Below are 26,243 nucleotides of genomic sequence, written 5' to 3'. Positions count from 1 at the left end.
GAGAATATGTTAATTCCAGGAATACAAGCAAGATAAGAAGATGGCTACTGATAAAGAAATTAAACATCATCAGTGAAAATGCAGCTGACATGACAGCAAATGCAATAATAATGACTCAGTCAAAATCAAGGACTATAAAGAGAAGTCATACAAGAGCAGAGCTTGGAGATAATTATATTCACCTCCGAAATCAGATACAGGGAAACCTAGCAAGGGAAACTGTAAAATAAGACGGCCCTGAGTTATCATGCTGATCCACGTACATATGTGAATGCGTTTTCTGTGTCTCTGTAGGCAGACAGATTCTACTGTAGTGTAGTATATGAATATCTTAATCATATCAGTAGATGGATATCAAGTTTTCATCAATAGGCACCATTGATAAGGGTATATACCCTCCTCTGAAAGTAAACTGATACTTTGTGAAACAATATTAATTATAAAGGTCTTCATTTTTCAGCAGTCATTTAGCAAGGAAGAAAGAGTTTTGTAGCTTGGACACATCTGCTTCAAACGCAATCACGACTGATTTTCTTATCATTAGATTTATACAGTCTTCGTATTAAGTGAGCTTTGTATGAGCCAACCACTGATCTTTGACTTTTGAGATACAGACTATCCATCTTCATTCACTACATACACTCTCTGGCACCCTGTGCAGCTACTTGACATTAACATATTAGTAGAAGTTGCCTTGAAACACAACTGCGGCTCCATATTAAGTTACCCAATTTTTAAGGTGGAAACATTAAGTATAATGGGCTCTTATAGAGCCTTGCTTGCGCCACATGACTCTGCAGCTGACTAGGTCAAATTAAGCACCAAGCCCAGTTTGACGCAAGCAAGAATGAGATCAAACGACTGCTCTCTAACAAGAACACATCACACATTAGGCTTCTCAATGACACATCAAAGCTCTGGGAACAGAAACCTTTTAAAGCTTTATGCAATTTGATCCAGGCACGCCTACAAGAAATGAAGGCTGCACGGAGAAAACCTAAGAATAGGAGATCTACTTTTTACAGGTACGCAGACTTGAAAATGCTTTTATGAAGAGATAAAAATCTGTTCATGCTCCCATGCATTATCTCTCCTTTGTAACTTTGAAAGGTGTTCCCCATTTATGTAAAAGAAGCAAATTGCTTCTGCATAGGCAGAACATGTGATCCTTTATTGAGGTGCTTCTTTAATACTCAGGAGCCTTCTTCAATGACATAGTTGAAACTGCTCATTAACTGGTGACATTCAGACCTCAACTAATGAAACAGACAAAACTTCTTCAACAGACAAAACTTTCATCATCCTTCATGATGAAATGGTTAACAACAACAAAAAACTTCTGTAATAATCCAATCTTCTTATGGAGTTATCAAAAGCATACACGTTTCATTTCACAGAATATCTCCTATTGGAAGGGACTCACAGGTCCAACTCCTGGCCCTGCACAGGACCATCACCAAGAGTCACACCAGGTGCCTGAGAGCATTGTCCAAACACTTTCTGAACTCTGTCAGGCTGGTGCTGTGACCACTCCCCTGGGGAGCCTGTTCCAGTGCCCAGTCACCCTCTGGGTGGAGAGCCTTTTGCTAATATCCAAACTAAATCTCCCCCGATGCATTCCCGGGTCATTCCCTTGGCTCCTGTCCCATCAGCATAGCCATCTGTGTCTGCCCCTCTGCCTCCCCTCACGAGGAAGCTGTGGACTGTGATGAGGATTCACCACCTCAGCATTACCTGCCCCACCTGCACAGCTTCAGAGCTTGCTCGAGAGTGAACACAAATAACAGGCAAATGTCATCCAGTAAGTGAATCTGTTGGGTAATCACTAAACCTTGGATAGAAGTAACCGGCATTTGCTCTCTACATAATTCTTGACAACCACTTACTCTTCTATTGGGCAATACAGACCTGGCGAACAGGGCTAACAGCACTTGCCAGTCTCACAGGGCCAAGAGCGCTCGGGCTGTACAGCCCCGTACACAGCACTGCTGGCAGCACCGGCCGCCTGTGCCCTCACGGGGGCGCGCCTGAGCCCCGGGACCGCGGCCCTGCCGTGCCCAGCCCGCCCGCGCGAGGGCGCTCACCCAGCCCCGCCAGGGGCGCGCGCGGCAGTGGTGAGCGTCCGCAGTGGTGAGCGGCATCTCCGCAGCCAATAGACGGCCCGACAGACCGGCGGGGAGGGCGCTGCTGGCCAATAGAAGAGCGGGGAGGAGGGAGGCGGGGAATGCGAGAGCCCAATTGAGAAACTTTCCGGCCCCGCAGGGTGGGAACAAGAGTAAGATTCAGTTACAGACGGTGCGCGTTTCCTCCAATCAGAGCGTCTTCCATCATCGCACGCTTCGGATTGGCTAACACATGGCCTTAAGCACGCCCGTCTCGCCAATAGGAAAACAGCGCTGCATGACAGACGTTCGGCTCAGCCAATTACTGTCGGTGCGGAGAACCCCGCCTCTTTCTCCGGCAAAATGGCGGCTACAGCTCCGTGTGCGGCTCCTCCCGCGGTGGCCCCGCCGCAGAGCCCGACGGCGACTCCCGCCGCCCCGGCGGGGAGCGCTCCCCCTCCGGCCGCGCCCGCCGCGCCGGCCCCGCCACCGGCCGCGCCACTGTCAGCCGCACTCTCGGGCCCCTTTCCCGGCGGCCGCGTGGTGCGGCTGCACCCGGTCGTGCTCGCCTCCATCGTGGACAGCTTCGAGCGGCGCAACGAGGGCGCGGCGCGGGTCATCGGGACGCTGCTGGGTAAGAGCCGCCGCCCTGCCCTGCCTGCCGCAGCCTCGGGGCGAGCGCCCGCCCTCCCCGCGGCGCCCCCCTAACCCGCTGCCCTCCCTTCTTCCCTGTCTCCTTCCCGTAGGGACCGTGGACAAGCACTCGGTGGAGGTCACCAACTGCTTCTCTGTCCCGCACAACGAGTCCGAGGATGAGGTACGGAGGCGGCCCGGGCCGAGCGGGGGCTCTCTCGGCGGGGCGCGACCCCCGCGCTCCCGCTGCTGGCGGCCTGTGCCCGTGTTGCCCTCCGGGCTGAGCACCCTGTAACTAGCTGTCTCGGCCCTGTCCCGTTTCTCAGGTGGCTGTGGATATGGAATTTGCCAAAAATATGTATGAGTTGCACAAGAAGGTGTCTCCTAGCGAGATTATCTTGGGCTGGTAAGTTCTCCTTCTGCAAGAACATGCAAGTAGTTATGTTGATTCCTTAAATTACTCAAAATATGTAATTCACTTTATCCCAGATGGAGAAGCAGAAGCACTAATGCCTGTGACAGTCAGATCTTGTAACTCTCATTATACAGTCAGTGGTGAAGCTCCTGTAGTTCATAAAAGGAAGAGATAGTATTGGAAACTTACAGGATTTGCTTTTGTTTACATCTAGCAAGGATCACAGAGGAGTGATGCCTTAGAGAATTGTGTGCATAGCTTTGTTAGAAGAACTTGCTACCTTTAATACAAACTATACCATGGAAGTTAACTGGTTAGAAAGAAGGGAGAATACAAAAGAGGTGTTTCAAGTATCAAAGGTGTCAGGAGGAATCACTGAAACCAGCTTGAGTATGTAGTTCTCTGCTGGAAGTACCTGTGTGTGGGATACGAAGCAAGATCAGTATTGTGTTACGGGAACAGAGTCTGTGTCTGAGTGAGTGGCAGGGTGTTTATCACACTTTTCATGCCTCTCTGATCCTACAAAATAGCTTCATTTTCTTCCTGTGGAGGAAGCTTCCTCAACAGCCTTGTAATGGCAGAGCTGAGTGCAAGTTCCAGTGACAGCAGTTTCCCTGAGGATGTGAGATGCTAATTGTAGAGCAGTTAAAGGAGCTAGATTAACGAGTTAAACCTCCTGCAGAGAGATGTATGATTTGTGGAAGACAAAGTTGGTCCGAATTTGTTTGGTATGCTTTGACTTACTTAGATGGAAAAAGCTGGTCTAGAACACAATGACAGATAACTGAATATTGGGTGTCTGAGGTCAGTCTACATTTTATGGCTGGTAGTACAACACTGGCCTTGTGCATATTTTGGGCATGGGTGTGCTCATTCTGTGATTCCTACAATTTTAGGGACAAGTGGACATAAGCTAAAAAATCCTTAGTTAAAACACTTATGTATAGTATGCTGCTACAGTTCAGTGTTTGGAAATCAGTGTTTTAGGATACAAACCTGTTAAATGCCAACAATACAAAACACTGGGCACATGAATGTTGAAAGAATGGCTCTTCAGCTTGTGTTCTTTTGAAGGTACGCAACAGGTCATGACATCACGGAACACTCAGTCCTGATCCATGAGTATTACAGCCGGGAAGCACACAATCCAATCCACCTCACTGTGGACACAAGTCTCCAGAATTCACGCATGAGCATTAAAGCCTATGTCAGGTACTCTGGGAGGCTGCAATTCTGGGAGGGGAGCAATCTGAATTACTGAGAGACGCCCCATCAGGTTAACAAGAAATGTAGTGGGGTGCAGTGTCCTTTTTTGGGCAGTATTGTGCAGTAGTTAAACATAGTGGTGAGCCAGGGATCATGGCTTACTTCTCATTGGAATATCTTGACCATTGTATGTAGGCGGAAAGACTTCATGAACTGGAACCTCAGTGGGGTGGGGAATTGTGACTTAATTAACAATTTTCAGAATGTCTCTGGGACATTTCACAGGGATCACACAGCTAGCAGTAATGTCACTAACTTCCATCATGCTGACTGAATGCTAGCCTGTAGCCATAGGGCTTTACTGCTCAGTAGTGCATTTATACAAGTTGGAGGATTAATGTAGTTAAAACAATTCAAACAGCATCTTCTTGATGCGTCTTTGTTCTCCTTAAACCCATCTTTCTTGTAAATTAACAATGGAAATTAAATATTGAGAACTTAAAACTCTTCCACCTCACTGAATTCATCCCAGTATTGGCTGAAGAACTCTGCTCCGTAAGGAAAAAACCTCTTTCTTTGTAGAGAAAATACTGCTTCTTGACTGTGCATCTTTAAAATGGGAGCTGTTCCATGGCATATTACTTAAATGGACTTCTAGTACTTTGAATAATAGGTTTAATAAAGGTGTTGAGAGTGCTTTGTACTTGAATTTTATCATATTCCTTGTTCCTTCAGTCATTTCTTAAAGCATGAATATTTCAGGATAGAAGAGCACCTGCTCTAAAAGCAAGAAGGAACTTTGGCTAAGATGACAGTACTTGGCTCTTCATGCACTCATGCTGACAAATGTCAAACCAACTAGGAATATTCTTGGATGAAAAAGAGCAATTAATAGCATGCCAGAACTGATTTCCAGTCCTCAGTTATCCTTGGTCTTAAAATTGCTGATTTTGGTGAGAATGAGTAATCTACTTGTGTTCACGCTTTAGTGCTCACAGAGATCATTGAGATGGAAATACTTTTTTTCCTCCCTTATATATGTCCATGCTGAAAACATCTTGCTGTTCTCTTTTTTTTTTTTTCTAGTGCCCCAATGGGAGTCCCTGGTAAAACTATGGGCGTGATGTTCACACCCCTAACAGTGAAATATGTTTATTATGATACGGAGCGGATAGGAGGTGAATGCTTTCTTCCTATTTTGGTTATAACCATTGTTGTGACACTGTTCAAGTACTTCTTTTTACCCTGGTAAAATTGCCATTCTGGTAATTTTACTGGTAATCAGACTGTCTTGCTGAAGCTTTCCTAAAAAATCTTCCACACGTTAAGGATTTAAGCTGGTCTCTGTGTCAGTCAGTTTTTTTCACTGATCCTCCTTTTGCTTTCAGTGGATCTTATCATGAAGACCTGCTTTAGCCCTAATCGAGTGATTGGCTTGTCCAGTGACTTACAGCAGGTGGGGTCAGCCTCAGCCAGGATCCAGGATACCCTGACCATGGTGCTGCAGTACGCCGAGGACGTGTTGGTAAGGCCAGCTTTCTATCAGCCAGAAAAAAAGTTTGATGTAAACTTGTGCATCTTGTTTTTCTCGTTATTATTTCTCTTTCTGGGCCATAAACTTTGAGTTCCACTTATGCTGAAGTGTGTGTTTCTTATGCTTAGTCTGGCAAAGTGGCTGCTGACAACACTGTTGGGCGCTTCCTGATGGATCTTATTAACCAGGTGCCAAAGATTTCACCAGAGGACTTTGAGACCATGTTGAACAGCAATATCAATGTAAGTTCATAATTTAATTTTTTCTGTGCCTTCCTAGAAATTTTGAAAATTTGTCATACAGACATAAATTTGTCTGTGGTCTATCTTTTCATACAAACATGTTAATAGCAAATATAGCCTTTTATTTTCAGTAATTTGGTGTTTTAAGGGCTGAGGGTGGATAAAGGAGCTCACCATAATCTTGCAAGCAACTGCAGATAAAAGAATTTTTAAGGACTCAGGAATTTTGCAAGTAATCTGAAAACCAGTACCAATTCTTCTTTCGTATTGATTGGACGATATCAATTACCAAACTTAAATAATTTTGGGGTCAGCAATAACTGGTGACTTGCCAGATTCCTTTGCCTGAGCTGAAGTTCTGTCTCTTTCCATAACACTTATAACATGAACAAGGATTTTTAGCATGCTACCTGATTTCTGTAAGAGATTTTTAGAAAACTTAAGTTTCTGAATATGTTGTTCACCCACGGTCTGTAAGACCAGAACTAATTTTTAATTTTGCTTATACCCTTTGACTTGCCTGGTTAACATGGGTGAACTCAGAGTTAAAATTTCACAAGCAGTGTTTCATATTCCAGGAATACCAAAAGCTTCCTGCAAGGGAAGCATTCCTCAGGGTAGGACTTTCAGGACTAATTATATTTCTTCTAGCTGATTGTAAAATGCTTTACAGATGTTAAAAACTCAGCTCTCTAATAGGCTATGATTTATTAGTATTTCTGATCACTGCTTTTTTCTCCTCCCTTTCAGGACCTACTGATGGTAACCTACTTGGCAAATCTCACACAGTCACAGATTGCTCTCAACGAAAAACTTCTGAGTTTATAAAGAAATTTTGCCACCCTACACTTAAAGGAGCCCGAAGAATGAGCAGATACACTTTTCTGTGGTGTTAGAAACTTCCTTGGACTGTAATTTAATTACTTACATGATTTGGTTTACATCATTATTTCCATTGCTCTGAAAAATCCCTAACATGCTTTAGGAAATGAATGGGAATGGCTGCAGTTCAGTTGAGCCTGATATTTTAAAATGCAGTATGAGAATCTTTTGTCTCCTGGGTTTATCTACTTGTATAACAAAATACAGCTTTACTGTAAGAATGTATTTGGAATAAAACTTCATTGCAGTGGCAACAATGGCTTCTGTCCAGAAAAAAACTTTCTCATTTATTGTGTAATGAATCCACTTTTGGAAGAGGGTGGAGGGGGGTAACATGGCATCAGGAAAGAAAGAGTGGATCCAAGTCAACTCCAGTTCTGCAGACTTCTTTGCAGGTTTTTTTCCAACTGTTAAAGCACACTGAAAGTGTGGGGTTTTGTGTTGCATGTAGTATGCTTTACCATGAAGGACTACAGAATGGTCTCTGGTTTATTAGTGGTGCTGTGTATATCCCCTCAGCAGGGTACTGAGAGACTATGAGACAGTAAATTCAATTTATGGTACACTTCTATGCATCTAATTATTTTCTGATTGTTTGGGAAAGGAAGTCAAGGTCAATAGCATTAGCCCCTCATAAAGGGGGAGTTCAGAGAATTAAAGCCAGCAACTGAGTTCATGGTAAAAGGGTTTGAAAAGCATTTCTGGCTAAACAAGTGTGGCTACTGGAGTTTCCATCTTTGCCAAAGAAGAAAAGGACAGCAAAATGAGAATTCATGAAATTTGAGGTTAAATTTGGATGTTAGGAATTTTCTATTTCATAACCCTCTACTGCTGTTAAAATTATGTGAAGAGAAACCTCATTTTCTCCCCAAGACATGTTTCATGTTAACTGAGTTCCAGATGAGAGAAAGCCGATACAAGTATCAGCTGTAACTTTGCATGGTCTCTCCAATAACATTACCTTTAGAAGGCTGTCTACAGTTCAGCTGTACTGAGGGGGTACTCTGCTTTAACAAAATTAAAGCATCCCTCTTCTACAACAAAATTTCCCACCTTACTAATGACTGTATCTTGTTTGGTGAATGAATTTGAAACTGGAGTGTGCAAAGAGTGTTCCCCCAAATAATTCTTCTGGTAATTTGCCAGATAAATCCAAGAATAAGACTCAAGTTACGAATCTGTAAGATCCTGTTTTGGTTGTTTTAATCTAGAGAGTTCCCCCAGTGACTCAATGCTAAATTCTAAGTTGTAATTGCAAGGTCAATGTATGTGAAAACTGAACGTGCAGCAAAGATCCTGATCTCATTGAAAATGTTATTTATGAGCATTAAATAAGTATTAGAACTCAACTCTTGTTTTTTATTAGTCTGAATAAAAATGTTTTGCTTCCCTTTCTCTTCTTTAAACTTAATATTCTTAATTTCAGCCACTTAATATTTCAAAATTTTCAGGTCAAGGTGTTTTTTGAAGTAAGTTTTGACATGAATGGAGGAAAAGAGGAAGCAGCAAAGCTGGTTAAGTCTCTCAGTTACTGAAAAGAAGTTGCAGAGTGGGGAAGCATAATATTCTTTCCCTGATCTCTCATCTGCAGGAACTCCTTTCCCATTCCCTGTTAGGAAAAGTGAGAAAACATAAAAAGAAAGCTATTCAACTTTTAGAGCGTTAAAAATCTATGTTGTTTTATAAGCTAGTGTGCAGAAAATGCAAAGTTCCAAGAAGAGCAATTTGTGATCTTTGTGGAACTTGCTAGTCCTTGCAAGTACCTGAAGAAGGTATGTGACAAAGGACTGAGGTTATGTCTTCGTGGGTGGAAAGATTCACTGCAAAGCAGAGGTGTCTGAAATGACCAAAGTCCATGAGTTTAGGCCTATGCAAGACAGGACAGTGCCAAATGCTTGGAAGTGGAGTAGGAAGTTTCATTTTTTGAAACTGTCTGATCCCATCCATTCTGTCTTTCTGAAAGGGCACAGGGTGATCCTTACTTTGGAGTTTTGAATGCCTGATTTCAAATTTCAGTGGCCACTGTTACAAAGGACAACAAACACAAGCGTAATGCATCCTTTTGCTTAAAGCCTGGGCTGTGCTATTTCCTAGAAGGCTTTCCTCCTCCTCTGGAGCTGTAAAATGTTGACAGGAATTACTAAAGGTATTCTATTAGAATTGTTCTACTCTGCAGGAATCTGTCTAAAAACTTGAACTTCAATAGATAATCTCATGGGAAAAGCTTGGGAGTCAAGAAACAGCACCAAGGATTTCAAGCTTTAACTCTGTATTGACTTGTAAACCTCATTAATTTATTAGGGGACTTTCTCCTTTTTTTTGTTTGTTTGGTTTTTTGTTTTGTTTTGTTCTTTAGAATGTGTTGCTACAAATAATTGACAAAGTTTTACATAGTCAAGATAGATAATTCTCTGGTATTCTTCTGTGTATTATATTTAGTCATATTAATGATCTCACTAATACAATAAAAACTTCTATCCTCTGTGATGTGTTCAGCATTTTCTTTTCCTAGATGACTTCTCTGAATGATTGTAAATTCCTGGACATTAGTGTATTACATGTTTATTTGTGGCAGTGTGCATGTTTTCCTGGTAAATATTGGGCTTTAAAATACCTTGTTCAAGCAACTCTTTACCAGCTCCCAGCACTGAAGTATTTAATGGCTCAAATGATGTAAATGATTAAGAATGTTAAAATGTTTAACATCTTCAGATTTTTTTAAATCCTGGCTTAGTCGAGCTCACTTGGGATTTTACCTCAGCATGAAGTTCTTGAACACTTCTTTCCCTCAATACATATAACAATATTCAGAACAGAATTCAATGTTATAACCGATTCTCTTTTGGTATAACTTGGAGGAATGTATAAAATCCATCCATCTTGTTGCCTTGGGCCTTTCTCAGACACATAATCTCAGGCAGCTTCAACAAAGGAAGACAATTTCAGCCAAGCATCTCTGGGCAGTGCAGAGGCAATGAACCTTTATGGTTTTTGCAGTGAGCATGGTGACTTTGGACAACCTGCAGTTTAATTAGCACACAGACATTATGCTTCACTCTGACATCTTTCGAGCACAGTAAGACTGCTTGTTCACAACACTGAAAGTGCATGTAAAACATGCAAACACATGAAAGTATGCTGTGTTTCTTACCAAAATCAATACTTGCAGGATGAACTATCTTACTTATCATTTATGTTTATGAAACGCCTTCATAAAAATTTGGGAGGAGGTGGTAATGGTCTACTATTTTTTAACTGCTCAGTCTCAGCAGAAAAAAGTTCTATATTGTTGGGAATAATAAACCTTATTCTGTTATCTGCAATTTGAAACTTAAAGCCTTGCTGCCAGAATGGCAATTTCATTTGGTGATTATTTCCATGTACTGGGATGAAGGTCACTAAATTTGCCTTTTTAGTTGAGTCACTTTAGTTTCTTGGCAGAACACTCAAATCTGCTGCAAAGAGGAGGTGGAGTTTTGGTGTGTAATTTTGCGAATCTGTGGACATATGCCACCTATATCTGAAATTCATGGGTTTAATCCTAAGGATTAAAAGGTTGATGGTGAAAAATGTCAGACACGCCACCCTTCTGGAGTAGTTAAGCAGAACAAGCTGCTGTTCTCCTGTGCTTTGAGGAAGGGTGAAGAGTCAGTTTCATCACACGGGAACTAGAGACGGGCTGGCAGTAGTAAGGGTGGTGTGAAACCCTCATGTTCAGACCACGGCGGGTGGAGCACTAACATGACTCACTGGGCAGTGACTCCCTTCAGCTAACCAAACACAGGGTTCTTCCTGAAGTGAGCTGAACTCACTCTGCTCCCTGCTCACAGGGAAGGTTAACTCAACAGCTTACTGGGACTGTGCATTTTAATGACTGCAGTCACAAGGCAGTCTAACAGGAGAAGTATTTTTAGTACATAATGTAGACTTGGACCACTGCAGTATCCTGTGGGTTTGTTACACTTTGACCTATGGTTCAAAGCTGACCAGATCTTCTTTCTTACAATAAACTTAGGGAAAGTTTTTGTTTTGAATTTGACTATATTGGCTGGAGTAGAACATAAAATGTAATGCTTTATATTACTTAAGTGGGAAATAATATTCCAATGAGGATACACAGAACAGAGCAGCAGCATTGCTTTAGCCACCTACATCACCAACAATAAATTCCTCTGGGACAAAAGTTTTGTTTCAGCTCTTTTGACAGCACTCAACAAAACTATGTAGTTAAGCCAGGTCATTCTGTACCAGAATTCTGTCCAGTACCATGTCTTAGGATCAGAAGCAAGAATATTACAAAAGAGAAGAACAAGAGTTTGTCTCTCCACTAAACTTGAATTTTCTAATAGCAAGAAGCTGCCTTGACTCTGCATGGGGTTTTAGAAGCTTTCCTAAATGTATGGGCTCTAGCTATAGCAGTAAATCAAGGGATTTCCTTAAATATAGAAAGTGAAATTAGATGACCACAATGGTTCCAATTCATGCTTTAAAAAAGTAATTCCAAACATTCTCGTTGATACATAAACATTCAATGCATTTAGCAGATTCTTCAGACACACGTAATTTTGTTAAAAATATTCTCCTCTTCCTTTTACACTTGTTTTTAAAATAAATTGTTCTTTTCTTGAGTAGCTCAAATCAATATAGTCCACTAAATGAAAAAGATAAAGAATTGTGTATTTTATAAGTGTACTTGGTTCCCATGGAAACAAGGATTTAAATATATATACCTGTCCTGAAAGAAATGTGCTTAAGAGGTGAAATAAAGTAGACATACACTCAGAGTGTCAGCTGAAGAATGCTGTGAGGATTAAATTCTTAAAGCCACTCCTGATGTATTCTGGGCAAACAAGAGAGAACAAGCCCGATTTTCCTGGATAGGTAATGTATTAGATTCTTTATGTGGCTTTAGGTGCTCTTCATTTGAAGCGAGCAAGCATGGTAAATTATTACCAACCTATTTTCTGCTGCCTGCACTTCACGCTGCTTTACAGACAAATTGAACAGTGGTTGTTATTTCATCTAGAGCTGAAGTGCTGCACCAGGTTACAGGAAAGAACCAAAGCTGGTTGCATTGGAATGGTCTCTAAACGGCTAACATGTTTGTCATAAACAAAAAAGGGGATATTTTGAATAACCTCAAGTAACTGGTGCATTAATATCGTAGGTGAATCCTTCATAAATGGTATCTTGCTTGTCAGAATGCCTCATGAATAATTAACCATCAGGTAAAGAAAGGACTATGGGTGTTTAATGTCTATTCAAAGTATAATATGAATAAACATTACAACAGACAGAAACAAAACACTAAGCGCACTCCCCATAATTACATACAAATAACTATAATTAAGATTTTGTTGTAGAAAAATGTATGTAGTAGTCAGTCAATCTTACCTTTACATCCTCTTGGGACCTAAATCCTGGTCTTCAGTAGCTACCGCAGAAGGAGCAGCTCCTCCAGCTCCATGCACTTAGGTCTTTTATATTTTTTGCCTGTTACATGCAGTTCTGGTGGCCTGGGTGACTTGATGGACTCCCTGACATCTACTGAACAATGATCTTGATCTAAAGACTCATGTGTTACTGGATTACAGACTTGACTTAGAACTACACTCACTGGGGCTGAACTCCATTGCAGTGGTGCTAAAGGGAAACTGCAGTGTGGACTTTTCTCTCCCTTTCCTAGCGGGTGGCAAAGGATTCCCGTGGGATGGCATCTCCGGGCGCTTCCTGTGTGAACGCTTCCCCTGACACAGCTCCACTGGCGAGTGGCTCTGCGTTTGTGACACTTGAGCCTGTGAACTTACCTCTCGTCCGTCCCGAGGGACAACCGGGCATCTCACAGCCTTCCTTCAGCGAGACGGGGCGAACCCGCACACACAGCAAAGGGCTCTGTGTTGGCAGGGCCATCACTGCCGGCACCGGGTGCGGTGCCCCTGCCCGCGGGGCGTACGGCCCGTGGGCCGGGCCGGGGCGGGCTCGGTGCCGGGGGCGGGGCGGGCATCGCCGGCCGCACAGGCTCCATTTTGCGGTGTGGCTGCGGAGAGAGGCCGAAGGCTCCGTAAGTTCCCCTCAGGTGAGGCGGCTGGGGGGGAGGGAGGAGCCGGCCGGCCGCGACTCGCGTGTCCCTCGCCCCAGCCCCCGGCCCGGCCCCGCCGGCTCCTCTCGCACCGGCGGGGGCTCGGCCGTAGCCCCGGCTCTGCTCACACGTCGCCCGGGGGACTCGGCCCCAGGCCCGAGGCGCTGCCGTACTGGATGGAGCCCCGGGCAGCGCTCCCGGAGCCGCGGCCGCCCCCGGCTCGGGGCTCGGCAGGTGTCCGGCCGAGGGAGGTGCCGCCCGCCCCAGGGAGCCGCACCCCCGGCGGGGGCTGCCCTGGCCCTGCGGAGCGGGGACGAGGTCAGGTGGCCTCGGGGGAAGCAGATACCGGGATACTTGCCTCCGCCCGCAGCTCCACATCGCCGGAGGATACGCCGGGCCGGCCCGCGGCTGGCTGCTGAGGGAGCGGGAGGAGCTTGGGGCGATGCGTGACTGCCCGGAGCGGAGCGGGGCGGCGGCGGGCGGGGCACTTAAAGGCGGCGGGGGCGCGGGCGGTGCGGGGCCTTCCCGTCCCGTCCCGTCCCGTCCCGTCCCGTCCCGTCCCGTCCCGTCCCGTCCCGTCCCCCGGAAGAGAGGAGACTTCTCCGTGTTTACCGGCTGAGCTTCTGCCCAACACACCGAGCGCGGCGCGTCCGCTGATGTTTTACCGCGGGCCGGTATCGCAGCTGACTCACACCCGGCCCCCGGTTTAACCCGCCCTGCACCCGTCCGGGGACAGCGGGGGAAAACTACAGTCTGACGGGAAAATCTGTTGTTGTTTTGGTTGTAAAAGTAGTTATGTCAGAGCTCTTGTTCAACTTGAGGATGCTTGTGCCAAATTTCAAGTCCATTTTTTTCCCCTGTCATTAAATGTTTCATAACCTGGCGAATGGTCTCGAATATCCCTGCCCACTGGTTGGCAACATGCGGGATGCGGGATCTCTGCTCCTTCTCCCCCAGTCCCTCTGTTAAAAATGTGACTAAAATAAACAGTTACTGTCAGGAAACAGGAATTTGCTCCATGAATGAAGAAATGCTGAGGGATTACTCCTGTTCTTATCAAATTATCATTTTAAATGGGATAGCTAGGGTACTGCTCTTCTCCCAGGAACTACCCCTCTGAGCGGAGCAGTGCAGGATGATGGATACAGGTGCTTGGTGCAGTGCAGGACTGGGGCCTGCACTATTTCTGTCATGGCAAAGGGTTCAGCTCCCTCCTGCTGGAACCTCAAAGTGTACCCTGTATTTCAGAGTTTTCTGGAGGTTTGAGCCTCTTACCATGCTTAAGTGTCTGTCTGACCCTGAATAAGAGTGATAGTTAATTACGAAGTTGAAGATGCTTCCCTTCTGAATTCTGATTGCTGTGGTCAGATGTAGGAGAGAAAAAAAGGAAAAGTTTTGTGGGTTAATAGCTGACAAGTACTCCCGAGCAATTCCAAACCTACTAAACATATTATTCAAGTGATTTAAGAGGTAATTAGCAAGCAAATACCTACTACAAACTCATATATAGTGCTTCACAGTGAAAATATCTTTTTTTTTTTCTTCCCTAGAATGTCATACCCAGGTTATCCCCCTTCTGATGGCTACCCTGCTTTCCCAGGTTATCCTGTAAGTATGGCTCTTGAATGTGTTACATTCCTAATGCATTTATATTCTATGAAATCCTTACTGTGCTCCGTATGTCTGTAAATAGTAGCTGTCCGTTCATGTACCCTATTCTCTAGTGATTATGCTCTTTGTTTTCATCTGTATATCTCTGAAGGTGACTTTACAGCTGTCACACAAGGATTCCAAGGGGGAAGCTTAGTTTTGTTAATGACACCTGTTGTTCCAGAAAGGTCTTTGATTCTTTGGTCTTGTTTTATTTTTTTCTTGTGAGTTTGTTTTTTTAAATACAGTTGTCTCATCTCAACAATTCTTTTTCTCTTTTTCTTCTTTTTTTTAAATTTCTTCAATAAATAGGAGGCCCTTTACATGTAGGGTTAGAGGTAATCTCTGAATCAATCTGTACCAAATACTCACATAGCTGTATCCCAGGATTTAGAGAGATGCTGAACAATTTTCAGTGGTCACAGCCATCAGGAAGAGCTTGGAACACTTTACTCAAGTAGCCCAGCATTCGTATGACACCAAGTAAATATTTTTCTGAGGGTAGAGGACACTGTATCTTGACTACCCTATCCACAGGACTGTTCCACCTTCAGCGCACAACTGAATGAACTAAAATTTTTAAAGGAAACTTAATGGAAGGCTAAAATGTAGCAGGTATGGCTGATACTGCAGTCTTTTTGATACACCTGCAATATTTTTCAAAGCTAGATACATCTCTGTACTTTTATGGTACTGATCATGGCACTGATCATAGTGTCATTGTGGGAATTTTACCTGTGTTTTATGTAATACAGAACCAGACTTAAGCATGGATCTCAGCCTAAATGTCATTAAGATACTGAAAAGCTATAAATAAATGCAAGATATAAATATATGCATATAAATACATGCAATAAATTCTCTGATGATTTTGCTTTACAATCTACCCTTACTTCTTCTGAAACATTAAAGTCAGTCAAACTAAAGACAAACATATTAGAAACAAGACTATTAACTCTGGGATTTCTTTTCTCCCCTCAAGGTTCTGCTGAACCCTCATGATTTTAGCTGTTGTTTATTTTTAACTACATCTGAAAACATTTTTTTTCTTAGCTAGCATTTAAAAAATGGCCAACTTCAATTAATTCATTTAAAAGACCTTCTAGACTTGTTATCAATGATTTCCTACTCTCATTGATGATGCCCAATGTGATAACCAATTCAAAAAGCATATGTGAAATTATTTTTTTCTTCAGCACTGGTAGTTATCTGAGCAGGGCTTTTGAGGATCCTAATTTTGGATTTATGAATCTAAATTCCAATAAAATATTTTTGTTGAGTCTAGCAGGGAAATATTCAACTGCCCCTGGGGAAAAGAATATTATATAGCCTGGGCACAGAAATTTGGGGGTAGAAATCTTGGGGCAGCCAAACACAAGGAGAACATTGGAGCTAGGCTTTGCTGCTCTGCACTTTATTTCTGTTTTCTGGGGTCAAGAATGAATGTGTACTGTATGTAATGTGTGACCCATATTTCTAAAGCTATTCAGTAAAGATGATCCCCAGCAAGGGAGTAATGGGTCCATCCATTATGCTTCATTATGAAGCTGATTTTAAATACTTGATTTCTAAGATCAAGTATAATGGCTTTTACCTTACAGTGCTTTCCCTTAGAGATCCAGATCATTAAAGTAAATATTTCTAATATATCTTAATGCTAATAGCAACCTTTGTGGTATGGCTGGTAAATCATACATGTAGCAAAACAAATATATAGGTGTTGGACTTGTTCTTTTTATTTAAAACCTGTAGTAGGTGTTCAGTCTGACTCAGTGATCCAGATTTAGTCATTGAATGTCCATGCTTTATAACCTGGATTCCAAAGGAAGTGGGAAAAAACTCCCAAGAAGTTCTTACCCTGTAACATTTGAAAATACTGTTTGTGCAATAGAGGCAGAAGTTTCAAAGCTACTGTGCTCTTGCAAGTCTTGTAACAGGGGGTGAGCTCCTGATGATTCATAGAGAGCAAGCTGAGCTGAGCTCACCTCTTCCTTGTGTGGCATAGAAAGAGCAGCTTTCCAGTAAGGGACCAGGTGTCCCAGTGGCTGACAAGTGAAGTGTGGCTCAGCACTGCCAAGTCCTCAGGGAGGAAGGCTAATGACACACCAGGCTTCAGCAAGAGCACCTCTGGAATACTGTGTCTGGTTGTGGCCTCCCAGTACAACAAAGATGTGAACAAAGAGGAGCATGTCTGGGGAAGGCTGCTTGCCTGGAGAAGAGCAAGTCTTCTGCTGCGTGAGAAGGAGCCATAGAGACATTGGAGTCAACTCGTGTCAGGGGTACACAGTGAAAGGGCAGCTAGCAAATACAGGTTGCAATTTGGTTTGAGGAAAACATTTTTCACTGTAAGGGCAGTCAAACACTGCAACAGGGGCCTAGAGAGGCTGTGAATTTGCCATTCCTTGTATATACTGAAAACCTGACTATCAGGCTTTGCATAACCTCACCCAACTCCAAAGCTGGCCCTGCTTTGAGGGTGGACGGGATCACAGGTCATCCAGAGGTGACTTCCACCCTGCAGCACCCTCTGATTCTGTGTCAACGAAGGAGATGCATCAGAAAACCCAACCAAGAGGACCCCACCCAGGCTTCAGGAATTCTGCTGCTGCTGCTTCAAGCCCTACATCTAATTGTATAATTCACGTTGTTATTATTCATGTGGACATTTTGGCAGCTTGGGAGTTTTTACTCGAATGTGCTGTTAACAGGCATACAGACATCCCATTTTTGTGTTTCAGCCAACAGGACAGGAGTCTGTCTATCCGCCAGCTGGTCAGTACCCCTATCCCACCACCGTTCCTGGAGGATTCCCTCCATCAGGAGGAGGTACCTTTCCTGCAGCACCACCAAATGCTGGGTTTCCAGGGGCAGCAGGATATTCTGCCCTGGGGGGCTACCCTGCTTCAGGGAGCTTCTCTGGAGCTCCCCAGGCTGGAGGAATGCCACCTTATTCTGGAGGTAAGAGTACCAGTCAGGAGTGATTTCCAGTGTCAGCATTCCCTGTGCTCGTTAGAAGTAGTAAAGAAAAGCAGCTTTGTTCAGTGATCAGCTCAGGCAGCAGCACACAGGCAGCCAGCCAGGTTGCCATCCAGCAGGAAATACCTGCATGCTGATGGCAGAGCCTTGGTGGTTCTGGGTCACTGCACTTACATGGAGAAACTGGTCTCTTACGTAGCTCTGCTCAATAACCTGGCTCATGTTGTGTTAAAGAAGTCAAGTACAAAATACTAAGTGTGCTAAAGTCTGGGTTTTTTCCCCTGGCTCCTCCAGGCCCTGGCTTTGCTGTGCCTCCCACCGGCCCTGGCTTTGGTGGCTATCCACAGCAGCCTCCCGCCCAAAGCTATGCTGGAGGTGGACCAGCACAAATTCCAGGTATGTCATATATAAGAAACTTTAAGCCCCCAAGGTTAAACTGAGACCCCAGGATAGGTAGTAAGAAATTAGGCCCTTACCTTTGTTACTTGTAGCTGTTGAAGTTTGTATGCTGTGCACCTCCTGCCACCTTTCTTGACTGGGCCACTGAACGGCTGATGAGAACCAGTTCCGTAGGTGCTACATCCAAAAGGGATGGATGTCCCTGAATAATGGTCATGATGCAGTGGTTTAGGTGCTTATTCTTTTTTAAACTGCAAGTATCTGATGAGAACTGTAAAATCCAGAGTCCATATTCAATAAGTATCTAGCAGTTCTGTTAATCTCAATTGCATTTTTCAGATCTGTGTGTTCACAATGATCCCTGGCATACTGGGGAAAGAGGAAAGGAAAATGCATACATTTGCTTAAAAGCAGTGCAGTGTTTATAATGCTTTAAGTGGTCATTTACTATAAGAGATGATTTTTGTCCTGGAATATATCAGTTGTGTTTTAAAGAAATTCAAAGCAGCAAAACGTTTTTGTTTTATGATTGCTTTGTTAACTCTGGTACTAAGTTTCTATTAAAATGATAAGGAATGTCCATACATATTATGAATAAAAATAAAATTCCAGTACAAAAAAAATAGTTTTAGCTTTTGTATTCACAGTGCTTTTGATCACAGAATGAGATTCCTTCAATCCTTTCTGCAGCAATGAATTCTGAATATTTATTGTTTACATGCTAGGCATTTTAAAGTGTATATAACGGCTTTTAAAGAGAGCATGGGACACACATTCTTCATTTGTTTGGGCTATCTTGGCTTCTGTCAAAAATAGCAGAATTTCTTAAGGAGAGATCCTTCCAGTTCCCACAGCACCAGTAAGTTTAGTAATTTTAGAATTGCCTTGCTAGTGTATGTATCAAAATAAATCTGTGATTGCTTCTTCCCATTATTCCCAAGGAAAGAAGTTCAGTTACTGATTGTGGTAGGTATCATTACTTAAGAAACAGATTGTGTACAGTGGCAGGTTTGGCTTTATATTCAGATTAGATGGTATTTTTACAATAAGAGGAGATGTAATTAATTTCTTCTACCTTGTTCTTTCTTTTCACTAGGATTTCCTGGTGGACAAGTACCATCCCCAATGCCTGGTCCGGTATGTGCTATTTTCTCTCCTAGAATTAATCTTATGTGGCCTCTGTAGTTTTAATGTTTTTACAGCTGATTTCCAATGGTTTAGACTGTGTTCTGCATCAGGAGTTTCCATCTACCCTCAGAGTAATGTTGCCCTCATTCTGTGTTAGAGTAAGAAATGGAGAATTAACGGACAATGCCTTCTGAAGTACTGATTGCAGAGCTGTGATTTTAATTTGAATTTATATTGTGCAGATATCTAGTTATGTGTGACTCTTATTTTCAGCCTGCTGCAGTGGTTCAGTATACCCAGGGCACAATTCAAGCTGCTCCAAACTTTGATGCTGGAAGGGATGCAGAAATTCTACGCAAAGCTATGAAGGGTTTTGGTAAGTGAAGAAGCTTTCGTTCCTATTGATCTAACTTCTTAATGCCATTTTGTTGTTTTCTTCAGTTTTTATTTAACTATACTTCCCCCCCGCCCAGCTTTTCAAAAGTTACATTTTCAAAAGGGCCTGGGCTATTTAGTAGATGAAGTTCCATAGAAAATTTGGTGGACTTAAATAGCAGCCACTTACTATGTAACTATGCCCAAATGCAACAGTATAAAATGCACAGTATTGCATTCTTACATGACATTGCCCTTCTGTTTCCAAGGAACTGATGAGCAGGCCATCATAAATGTTGTTGCTAACCGCTCCAATGATCAAAGGCAAAAAATCAAGGCAGCTTTCAAGACTATGTATGGCAAGGTACGTTCACTAGTTCTTTGAATTGGTAAACAAAACCAAACTTTCAGCTGCTGCTTTAACTGCCTGGTTGTATTTTAGTCCTGGGGAGTGATTTTGGCATTTTTTAAAATAAACTTCTTTTAGTTATGTTCCTTATATATTGGGATATTTGACATAGTGTGGTCCTGATACCTGGAAGAAGCAGGGGTGGGGGAAGGCTGGAAGCTGTCTCTGTCCCTGACCATGCAAGAAGCTTCTCTGCTTCTCTAATGCTTGATAGAAAGTAATCAAGCTTAAACTGCCCTTGTATTTGTGTCTGAAACTACTGAGTTTTTTATGCACACAAAGCAGCACTGAAATATTTTTCCCAAGAAGAAAACTGAGAAACGGATTGAGGATTGGATTGTAAATAAAAGTCCAGGTTAATTTAATTTCTTCCCTCTGTCATCTTTGCAACTTAAAGTGAAATTTTGTAGTTGTGGCATTTAATAACATCTCAAATAGTGAGGAGATAATGGAGAAGAGCTGAGGTGTCAGAGGAAAGATTTTCATAAGAAACAAAGCTTTACAGGAAAAACAGCACAAAGGTAGAAATAAGTCATAAAAGTAAATTCTAGTTTGATCTTTCTTTGGTATATAATCTGTATATGCCTAACACTCTTTTTGTGTTTGTAATTGAACAGGATTTAATTAAAGATCTGAAGTCTGAGTTAAGTGGTAATGTGGAAGAACTGATTCTAGCACTCTTCATGCCTAGTACCTACTATGATGCCTGGAGCTTACGTCATGCAATGAAGGTATGGTATTCCTGTGAAGGAAACAGTTTAAAATGATCTTAAAATGCTCATCTAAGAATACCTGGTCCCAGCATTGTTGAAAAATCTGCTAGTGTCAAATAAATCCTGGAATTGCAGGGCTTAAAATTATTTTCTGCTGTGTCCCCCAGTTCCAGATGATTTCTGCAGGATTAGCCAATTCAGGGCAGATGTCCACTCAGTAGAGGAAGAAACGCAGCAGGACAGAACCTAGTTCTCTACCACTTGGACATAATTATTGCTAGAACCTAAAAAGGGCCACGGTGCTGTTAAAACCATAGTCACTGTTTAAACTAAAGGTACATACCTTTCCTTACTAGGAACAAACCTTTGTTACTGAAAGGTATTTTTGGATTATCCCTTTTTTCCCCCCAAAAAAGACAATGAAAAAATAATTTCTTGAGGTCAGATGGATATATCTGTTCAAGTATAAAGACAGCATTTAGAGATTAGGTGAGCAAGTTGGTTTAAACTTTTAACTCGGATAAACTGGTACATCCAGCTGACTGGAACGTCTTGCTTGAGCTGCAGCAGCTAGCAGGTGGCTGATAGTGGAAATGAGTAACTCAACCCATGTATGAACGCACACCTTCTAGAAAACATGGAGCTTAAATGAAGATCTGCCTTTAATGGGGAATAGTCATTTTCAAAAATTCATAATATAAGATTACCTAGAAGTCTCACATACATCCCCTCTCCTATCTAATCCTTGCCTGAATTGAGATGACCATGCCAGTAAGATCCCCTGGTACACAGAAATCACACTTAACTTTTATTGTGGGGAGAGGGAAGCATCTATAAAAAGTTCCACGCTGAGGAAGCAGCCACATTTGGATAGGAAACACACTTGTGTACTGACCAGAATGGAATTTACATGTGTACCTTTGACTTCAATGATAATCATAAGGCTCTACCTTCCTATAGTAAGTTTCCAGATTAAGGTTGCCAAAGAATTTTCCTTCCTAAACCATTTTCCAGTTAACTTTGGCCAGTGTCACTGATGTGGATGTATAGTTTTGGGCTGTTTCTCTGAACTGGTGCAGAATGGCATGTTTGAGGAATCTTCATTCCATTTTAAGTGTACAGTAGACTTGGTGCTTTCACACTGCAAGGATACTGTTCTTACAAGGTAGATTGTATTAGGTTTTGAAATACCAGATGACTGGTATTATTTCACAGTTGAAGAAAACTGCATAGGTAGTGCTCTGTAGTTATGCCTTTGTTTTCTCTGCCTACAGGGAGCAGGCACGCAGGAGAGTGTGTTGATTGAGATCCTTTGCACAAGGACAAACCAGGAAATTCGCGAAATAGTGAACTGCTATAAATCAGAATTTGGAAGGGACATTGAAGAAGACATCAGATCAGACACTTCAGGACACTTTGAACGATTACTTATATCCATGTGCCAAGTGAGCTTTAATTATTTTTTTTTAATAAGATAACAGTGTACAGTCTGATGTGTGTAGTCACAATGGCTCCATAAATAGCCTGTGTATGCTTAGTTAGAGGCAGGTTTTTAAGAAATTAGCCCATGGTCATTAATTTATTCCCTAAGATGTGACTCTTCAGTCCCTCCTCAAGAGATACTTCTTATCCACAAATCCATGATGAATTGTGTGACCTAATTTAGCACCCTCAATTAGTATCAGAATTTATGTGGAAATATTGTGCAGATGCAACCAAGTGGCTCCCTAAAGCAGTGCTCTATACTGCTTTTAGAGCAAGATGCTTTTTATTTTTTGCATATGTTAACAAAGTAATCTGGGTGAAGCTGATTGGATAACCTCCGTGGTATGTAGAATGCCTCTGAGAGTCCCTATAAACAAGGTAAGAAGTGCCAGAGGGCAAAACCTGCTTCCCAAGTTACTCCATAGCCTGCCTTCCCTTTACATCACCAGAATTAGGGAGGTGCTGCTGCTGAACTCAGGTGACCACTGGAGTTTGTTTATCCCGTATCATTTACTAGGGCTCATTTTGTGTTGAGGAATAGTAACTTGCAGTTACCCATATTTAGGAAGAAATATGTAACTAATGCAACTTCCCACAGTTCTCTGATAAACTTGCCTATTTTGTGATAGAATTTCTATGACACTTCTCTATCTCCTTGGCTTCTACCTTTGTGAGAGTTCACCTATGCTCTAGATATTTGGTTAAAAGTAAAAATCCAGAAGAAAGCAAACCTGGAGAAAACTCATGCTGCTAATTTTTATTTTGATAAATCCAGTAGTTTACAATAACTGACAATCACATCATTTAAATAATATATTAACCACTACAGATACAACAGTATTCGAGACAATGTATTCAGCCTAGTCAGCCAGTATGTTTAGCAGTATCCATCCATGCACCGGGCAGCAAAAAAACCAAAACAACCACCAAAGCACATAAAATGTCATACAAGCCCTACTGACACAAGTGTAGTTAAGTGCTTTCTGGAGACATTCTTACTTGAAATAAGCAACTTCTAAATAAAATAGGAGGGAAACCTGAGATATTTCAGGTGTGCATATTCAGTAAGATAATTCATTAGTTCATTTGGGAAGAGTCTTTGCAACTTGAAGCCTAGAAACAAATCAAGAGAAAGCTTACATTATTAAGTAAAATAGAGAATTAAGTACAGTACTTAATTAGAACTATGAGATGGTTTGTAGGGTGAAGTTATCTGAGTCAGTGTATCTGCAGTTTAAAGCATGTCCTACAGATAGGGTTCTGAGCCACTTTTGTATTTGTTTCCTATAAAGAATATTAAACCAAAGAGGAGTTTTAAAGCAATGTAATGTATTTCAAACTATTTCTCTTTCTGCTTCAAGCTTTGAAGATGCATGCTTGGTGTCTATGTACCCTGCAAGCAGTTAAATCATAGCCTTCTCTGTGAAATTTTATTTGAAATCTGCTGTCTTTGCACTAAGGGTAATCGTGATGAGAATCAAACTGTGGATTATCAAAAAGCTCAAGAAGATGCTCAGCGTCTGTACCAAGCTGGTGAAGGAAAACTTGGGACTGATGAATCTTGCTTTAATATGGTTCTGGCAAGCAGAAGTTTTCCCCAACTGAAAGCAACAGTTGAGGCATACTCCAGGGTAGGAGTTCTTCACTGATTTCAAATAAGCTTGGTGAATGTAATTAACCTTAAATTAAGGTTCCAGTTGTTACTGCATTTCATCATCCACATATTAATCTCATTTATTTGTAGATTGCTAATCGTGATTTATTAAGCAGCATTGACCGAGAATTTTCTGGAAATGTGGAACGTGGTTTGAAGACTATTGGTAAGTTATATTGTTCTTCCCTCCCCTTATCCTTTAGGAATTAAACCTAAATGTAATCAAAGAAGAATCCAGTTCAGCACTGGCCATATGGCAAATGATCCCACAATCAGAGACTCTGCTAGCACAGAAGTAGCTTCAGTTATTCAAATGATTCATCTTGCACTTAAATGAAGAAAACATGCATCCACCATGAAGAAGTCAGTTTCAAATAAGAAAAGACCACAGAGGAACTACTTGTCACTTCTCTGGGAAGGCAGGCAAGTGCACAGAGTGCACAGAACCAAAGGTCACTGGTTAGTGCTTGTAGCTGTATAATTCAGAGTTCTGCAAAAGGAGGTACCAGTGTCACAGAGCTGTGACGGGGTGTGCAGCTCCTCAGCAGAGACAGCTGAGCCACCCACACAGATAACCTCAGAGCCAACATGAACCTACTGAAGGCACAGTTCCTTTTCCACCCCCTTCCCCACCACCATCTACCCCAAAAAGCTCAGCAAAATAGAAGGCGCCATTTTGAATTCACTTTTTCCTACTGACTTGTTATAGTAAAGCAGTTCAACACAATTCAGCACAATTAACTGATAGTGAAAATCAGTAATATTTAGTAAATCTGGAGACACCAGTCGTATCAGTGCTCACCCAAATGACAGCAATTCTGTAGCCATAATGGATAAGCAAAAACTTCCCAGAGTATATTCTACTCAGAGTTTAATGGGAAAAATTCAGGTCTGAGAATAAGGTAGAAGAATAACAGCTCATCTCTGAGTGTGAACAATCTACCTGAATCAAAATACATGCTGTAACTACAAGAGCTACAGAACTACTAGAGAACCTTCTACCTTTTGTACTTTTCTTAGTGAGATTCTAGCAATGGAACATGAGTAAAATACCTTGTGTCCCAGTACCAGCTACCCAAGGAGAAGAACTGGTTTTGAATTACGTGTTTGAGAGTTAAGATTTCAGTGCTTTGAAAAGCACTTCCCCAGAGGAGTTAACTGCTAATAACCATAAGTTTTTGTGTGAAGGAATAACTCATTTGTTCAACATGAAAATAAGCTTATTAGCTTTATAAACAGGTCCCGTTATTCACAGTAACTGGATCTTCACTAATACCAACCTCTAGGTGTCTACAGCAAAAATCCTGAGTTGATCTTGCCAGGTATCACTATACAGGATACAATACTGGAACTAATCCTAACAATATACTTTGTTGCAGTGCAATGTGCTTTAAATCGCCCAGCCTTTTTTGCAGAAAGACTTTATTATTCTATGAAAGGAGCTGGCACAGATGATTCTACCCTCATCAGAATTGTAGTCACTCGCAGTGAGGTAAGAAATTTTCTCCTGTGTACAAGTCACGTGCAGCAGAAAGCTATCTACCCAAACCAGCTTGTCACTTAGTCCTCCTTTCACAGCTGTAAAAACATGTACTGCATGAAGCTTTTATGGGGCTCACATTTAGATGAATGTATTAAATTAGTTTTAAAGCCAGCTTTCACATAGTAATTTAATTAAGTCTGGCTAGATAGTAGTAACTGCTTGTTTTCCTTTTTAACTATTATTTCCCGTCTACATAGCAAATGAGCACCTCCAGGTGAGAAGTTCACCTGTTCAGAGTTAGGGCAGCACAATCCTAACAAAGCATGGAACAACTACTGGACTCTGCTTGGGGAGCTGCTCCTGTGTCCTTGGAGGGACCAGCTGGCTTGTCCACTGCACAGGGTTAATCATTGCACATCTCACCCTTGGCATGTGTTCTCTAGTTTGCAAGGGAGGAGATGTGGGGTGACTGTCTAGGATTTAAATCATACACTGTGGTTAAGTTTTCTGCTTTTTTTTTTGTCTTTGCATAGATTGACCTTGTGCAAATTAAACAGATGTTCACACAGATGTATCAGAAGACACTGGCTACAATGATAGCAAGTGATACAAGCGGTGATTACCGGCAGTTGCTGCTGGCAATTGTTGGGCAATAGAAGAGAATTATCTGGTTTTTTGGTTTGTTTTTTTTTTTAAACAAACTGAAGGACATGAAACATGCTTTACATAGATACTAACTATCCTTGTAAAAGAGTAATTTTAAAGGTTGCATAATCAAATATGCCTTCTTGATGATTCAGTAAGCTTTCTGCACTTACAATGCCTTAATTTACAGCACATAATATTCTTCATTGTATAATAAAAAGATATATCTTGTC

The 26,243-nt window shown here is 42.1% G+C and overlaps 3 protein-coding genes across 4 annotated transcripts in view; 2 read left to right on the top strand and 1 right to left on the bottom strand.

Moving 5' to 3' along the window:
• The first annotated feature begins 2,463 nt into the window (after positions 1 to 2,463).
• Positions 2,464 to 7,271, top strand: EIF3F (eukaryotic translation initiation factor 3 subunit F). Its single transcript, XM_082286325.1, has 8 exons — positions 2,464 to 2,736; positions 2,849 to 2,919; positions 3,062 to 3,141; positions 4,225 to 4,362; positions 5,443 to 5,534; positions 5,745 to 5,881; positions 6,019 to 6,132; positions 6,883 to 7,271. The coding sequence occupies exons 1-8, from the start codon at positions 2,466 to 2,468 to the stop codon at positions 6,958 to 6,960; spliced, it is 981 nt and encodes a 326-aa protein (XP_082142451.1). The 5' UTR covers positions 2,464 to 2,465; the 3' UTR covers positions 6,961 to 7,271.
• Positions 7,272 to 13,005: 5,734 nt separating this feature from the next.
• Positions 13,006 to 26,021, top strand: ANXA7 (annexin A7; the record flags this gene model as incomplete). Its single annotated transcript, XM_082286024.1, has 13 exons — positions 13,006 to 13,090; positions 14,644 to 14,701; positions 17,482 to 17,701; positions 18,014 to 18,115; positions 19,215 to 19,255; positions 19,520 to 19,622; positions 19,891 to 19,985; positions 20,648 to 20,761; positions 22,018 to 22,188; positions 23,689 to 23,859; positions 23,973 to 24,048; positions 25,262 to 25,374; positions 25,899 to 26,021. Exons 2-13 carry the CDS (start codon positions 14,645 to 14,647, stop codon positions 26,019 to 26,021), a joined length of 1,386 nt encoding a protein of 461 aa, XP_082142150.1. The 5' UTR covers positions 13,006 to 13,090; position 14,644.
• Positions 22,991 to 26,243, bottom strand: part of PPP3CB (protein phosphatase 3 catalytic subunit beta) — a 47,260-nt gene continuing 44,007 nt past the window's right edge. The window contains exon 16 of one of the 2 annotated variants that reach the window (XR_014226606.1): positions 22,991 to 23,341. The gene's annotated coding sequence lies outside the window, so the exon portion shown is untranslated. The remainder of the gene's footprint in view (positions 23,342 to 26,243) is intronic. The other variant, XR_014226607.1, reaches the window with a different exon arrangement.

This window comes from Coloeus monedula (genome assembly GCF_965178545.1).
Source record: "Coloeus monedula genome assembly, chromosome: 8".
Classification (NCBI taxonomy): domain Eukaryota; kingdom Metazoa; phylum Chordata; class Aves; order Passeriformes; family Corvidae; genus Coloeus; species Coloeus monedula.
This window is presented reverse-complemented; position numbering and strand designations above follow the sequence as displayed.